The sequence below is a fragment of the Carassius auratus genome, chromosome 31 (assembly GCF_003368295.1).
Source record: "Carassius auratus strain Wakin chromosome 31, ASM336829v1, whole genome shotgun sequence".
In the NCBI taxonomy this organism is placed as follows: domain Eukaryota; kingdom Metazoa; phylum Chordata; class Actinopteri; order Cypriniformes; family Cyprinidae; genus Carassius; species Carassius auratus.
Window position 1 is genome coordinate 21,744,774 of NC_039273.1, and position 5,182 is coordinate 21,749,955.

General features: G+C 37.4%; 1 protein-coding gene across 1 annotated transcript; it reads left to right on the top strand.

Moving 5' to 3' along the window:
* Positions 1 to 248: 248 nt before the first annotated feature.
* Positions 249 to 2,866, top strand: LOC113050829 (C-C chemokine receptor type 7-like). Its single transcript, XM_026214189.1, has 3 exons — positions 249 to 341; positions 559 to 599; positions 1,361 to 2,866. The coding sequence occupies exons 1-3, from the start codon at positions 326 to 328 to the stop codon at positions 2,426 to 2,428; spliced, it is 1,125 nt and encodes a 374-aa protein (XP_026069974.1). The 5' UTR covers positions 249 to 325; the 3' UTR covers positions 2,429 to 2,866.
* Positions 2,867 to 5,182: the final 2,316 nt, after the last annotated feature.

The following is a 5,182-nucleotide window of genomic DNA, read 5'->3' on the forward strand; positions in this document are numbered from 1 at the left end:
AATTATAAGCAGACAGTGACAAAACTCAAAGATTACAAATAGATAATACATTTTGATTTAAATTATTACTTGTTGGTTTTATTTAAAGATTAACTGTAAGTAATTAAATTAGGATTAATTTAATAGACGCAACTTTATGGTTGTGCAAAAGTAAAAAAATAGAGTTGTTTTTCATGAAACACTATGCAGGCTGTGGTGAAAACCACAGGTCTTGGATTCAGAGTTAAAAGTGGTGCTTCACCTTTAACACAGCAGATGCAGTGCTCTCAGAATCACTGTGTTGTTAGCAGTCCAGGCGAAACATTCAGAGAGAAAGTCTTCAACCATGCATTCGTTTACCGGTAAGCCTAGACATTAATCTGTTGAATTACACTGTTAAACGTATCAAATAGCAGTACAAATGTACAAAAATTTTAAGAATTCTTTCAAACAAGAGAAAGTGTTGTTTTTTTGAATGTTTTATTTAAAAAAAAATACAAATAAAAACACTTTTACTCGTCTATGAAATGAACCTACCATTTTGTGCACTTTCTGACAAATTGTGTTTCTCATTGACAGTTTTTTGTCCTTTGCTGCTGATGTGGTCGTGCCAAATAAAGGTAATTAATGAATTAATCCAAGACAAACTACACTTACCTTTCATTTTAACTTCTAAGTCCAGAGAAAAGTTCACCCTAAAATGAAAATACTATCATCGTTCATTCACCTTACTCACAGTTTCAAACCTGTAGGAGAGACATGCTTTTGAGGAATTAAAAGAAGATTTGAGGGCGAATGAAAAAATCAGTCACCAATCACTTTCACTGCGTCCGTTTTGCCCACAGTGAACATGAATAGTGACTGGGGCTTTCAATCTGACATCTTTTACACGCTAAAAAAGGAATCGCCTGCAATGAGTAATTGCACTTGTTACAGTATTCATTAATCTTTGTTAATGTTATTTTATGTTAGCCCGGGTCCATTAAATAATATTAACAGATTCAACTTTTAATATTAATAGTGTATTATTAATGTACAATGTATTAGTAAAAGTTGAAAATAACACTGAATAAGATTAATCAATGCTTCTGAAGATGTCTTTTTCATTGTTAGTTTATGTAAAATAATGTAGAGCTAAAATAACGTTACTGCAAAGTGTTTGGAACAAGATGGCAGAATTTCCATTTTTGTGAGAACTATTCATTAGATTTCTGGAAGGGCTAAATCCAATCTTGTATAGTAGAATGGGTTTCTCAAACACTTTACAGCTAATTTCTAATCAGGAATCATGTACTAATGAAAGACTGTCTAGAGGTGGTTGATTTATGTAACTCGTTCCTTGAGAGGTTTTTGTGAAGCTTCTGCATTACCTTTATTTCAGAAAAGCTGGTCCAATGAGACTACTGAAAGCCACGTGGGAGAAAACTTAACAACAGAGTATGAGTATTCCACAGAGCCCGTGGATTACAGCGAGCTTGAACAAATCTGCGATAGAGGCTCCAACCGTTCGTTCCGTTCGTGGTTCCTTCCCACTATCTACACGATCATCTGCTTCATGGCCCTCGTGGGAAACTTTCTGGTCATCCTAACCTACCTTTACTTCAAGAGGCTGAAGACAATGACTGACGTCTACCTGCTCAATCTAGCCTTGGCTGACCTGCTGTTTGCAATTTCTCTCCCCTTCTGGGCAGCTAGTTTCATGAGCAAGTGGCATTTGGGTCTGTATCCATGCAAAGCCATGTTCACCATCTACAAGGTCAGCTTCTTCAGTGGCATGTTCCTTCTCACCTGTATCAGCGTAGATCGTTATTTCTGCATAACAAAGGCCATCTCTGCTCACCGCTGTCGCTCCAGTGCAGTCTTTTATGGACAGGTGTCTTCTCTAGTAACCTGGGTGATGGCAGTGATCTTTTCAGTCCCAGACATGGTGTTCTCTGAAGTTAACATCAATGGCACTTGCACAGAAAATGGAAACAACTATGAAGCCTACCGCATTAAGATGCTGCTAAGTCAGATGATCCTGGGTTTTATACTTCCAACGGTTGTCATGGGGTTCTGTTACACCTGTATCATCAAGACCCTCATCCAAGCCAAGAACTTTGAAAGGAATAAAGCCTTCAAGGTCATCATTGCAGTGGTATCTGTCTTTGTGTTCAGTCAACTACCCTATAATGTAGTCATGGGAGTGACCGTTCAGGACACAACGGATTGCAACAAGGACAAGAGTCGTCTTTATGCTATGGATGTAACCAGAGCCGTGGCCTTCTTGCGCTGCTGCGTAAACCCCTTCCTGTATGCCTTCATTGGGGTGAAGTTTCGCAATGATCTCTTAAAGCTACTGAAAGACTTGGGATGTATCAGAAAGAGCCACCTCATGTACACCCACTGTGGTAAACGAAGATCCTCTTTTGGCCTGGATACAGAAACCACAACAACGTTTTCCCCCTGAATGTTAAAGATCAGATTCCAAGACAACAAAAATGTTTTACCAATTTACTTTGTTACATCGAGATAAATGGCTTCATAGCTTCATTCAGAGCTAACCATCTGTGGAGGACTGTGTGGTGACATAGACTGACACTAGTGTCTTACTGTACAAAAGCTTCCTGCATTTTCATTGCTCTTTGACAGAAGAACTGTCTGACTCTGTATGATATAACCATTTTATGCTCAATATCTTGTTCTCGATATCAATGTCTATACTATATATTATACATGCTTTCAAAAATAAGACATCTTTAAGGTTAACTATCCAATAATATGTTGGAAACCATTTAGCAGCAAAATCCTCTTTCATGGTTGGAATCCTTTAAAATATTATTTTTTTTACTCTGTCTGAGATATTATGAAACTAAATAAAAATACATTTTCGGAAATGACTGACTTGAGATTTTTGTGTTAGAAACATCTGCACAATAATAGTTTCACTCTCTTCAGTTGTATGCTTAGGTACAAAATATCTGTAACATTAAAATAAAAGGTGAGCCCATGTAAAGGACAAATACATCTAGAAATTACTTACATAGAACATTGTTCACTATGAACTACTGCATCCTGCTCACCCCCCTTACTATATGTTGAAGAAGACCTTTATACTCATTTGCCTGTGGTCACATTTAGTACTATGTACTATTAGTTATGTGTGTGGTTGTGGTGAGTCTGTGTTACACTTAAAGTACCTTGCTTGCAGAAAAGCGATATACAGCTCAATTCTGTTTCTCAGTTTTAGACACTGGCAAAAAAAACGGAAAAAAAAACGTGGGGTGACGGGTTAAATTACACATGTAGCATATGTTACTACAGAGCAAAGTACAAAAAAGGTACAAAGCTGTCCCTGGGCCAGTACCTTAAGTTACAAAAGCTACAAGGTACAGCTTTATAACTTTTTTACTCCTAAATGATAGGTATTAGTACTTTAAAAGTACATATTAGTACCCAACGGGCGGGCTGACAAATTAGTATCTTTTGAAAGGGTACTGTCCAAGTGACAGCTTTTTACCTTTTTTCTGAGATAATATTAAAAGAATATTGGGTGTTTGGAAATTGGCAGAACTTTCATTTTTGTGAGAACTATTTATTGGACTTCTGGAGGTCTACTTGTTTATCTGCACACCTAGTTTTAAATCCAATCTTGTAGAATGGATTTCTTAAACACTTTACACCTAATCTCTAAAGAGGAATCATGTACAGATTTAGACTGTCTAGAGGTTGTAGATTTATAGGATAATAATGCCTTTTGCTGAGATGTTTTTAAAGCTTCTGCATTACCTTTATTTCAGAAAAGCTGGTCCAATGAGATTACTGAAAGCCATTTGGGAGAAAACTCCACAACAGAGTATGAGTATTACATTTCTATATTGAAAGAATATTCAGAATATTGAGAGTTGTGTGCTCTGTATGCACTCTTTAAGATAAACAGTGTAAATGCCAAGGGTCACGGTTATTTTCATAAATTTCAAGATATTATATTTTACATATGCACACTTTGCTTTTGGATAGTCATTAGTGAAGGGCTTAGGACTTGTCTCTAAAGAATCTGAACTGAATACCCATGAGCAAGGAGATCCAGGATCTCAGTTCAGAAAGTACTATTTATTTGTCACAGGGCAGGGCACCTTCCTGTCTCCCTCTGCTGTTGTCATGTCTTTTTTGGCGGCTCGAGACCGATGCAATCGAGAAATCAGCACTGATCTGGCGGTGCAGGGCTGCACAGATCATGAATTTCTTCTACTCCGCCTGTCGCTCTTTACCCTTTCCTTTATATTTCACTTCTGTCTAGTTCTTGTTGTGAGTAGATAGTTGTGTGTTTGTTACGTTTGGTGTTCTGTGCTCTGCTTTGCTCTGATCTCTTATTTACCTGTACCCCAGGATGCATAGAGTGAAAGACTGCTGCCCTGTGCCTCGCTCTCTCAGGTTAACGGTCCTTTGAAAGTGCTGGGTCTTGGGAAGTAATCAGCCTGTCTTGTCCACATCCCTCTGCTGACCGAAGCTGGATTTCTCCAGAGACTTGCTCACTGTTTTGATTACATAGAATAAACTAGAGAATAAACTTGTTTGCATAGAATCCTCTGCATTTGATTCCTCTGTTACCCACGTCCCATCACACTATTGCTATGACACACCATCTTTGTTGAATAAAAAAGCAAAGAAAGAAAGAAAGTAATTGTGTTTGTGGCTTTTTTTCTTCTTCCTTTTTACATCTAGTTAGGTGTTGCTGCCTTACTGCTTAACGTTACTGATAGTACCACAGGGTCCTTCATAGTGACTATTTTGAGCTGCAACACTGAAACCATTAAACTGGGCACTGCAAAAGAGAGAGAGAAAAGAAAGAATGCATGATTGAATGAATTAATTTACTACTAAATGAAATATATAAGATGTAATAACTGTTGCTTTAAAAAAACACTTTGAATTAAGCTATTATGATGTCATTCTGATATGATTATGATCTATAAAGCTATAGGCCTATGGCATCTATAAAGACAGCCTTCATGCTTTCAATCTGAAACTAGCCACAGATAGACAAAATTTCTTCTCAAACCTTAGAAACAGTAACTTAAACAACACTCGTACTCTTTTTGCCACTGTTGAGAGACTGACAACTATTTTTTATGCAATCTCCAAATGACTACAGCCCCACTGACTCCCTCTGCCGATGCATTGATGAAATTAATAGTTGGATGTGCCAGAACTTTCTTCAGTT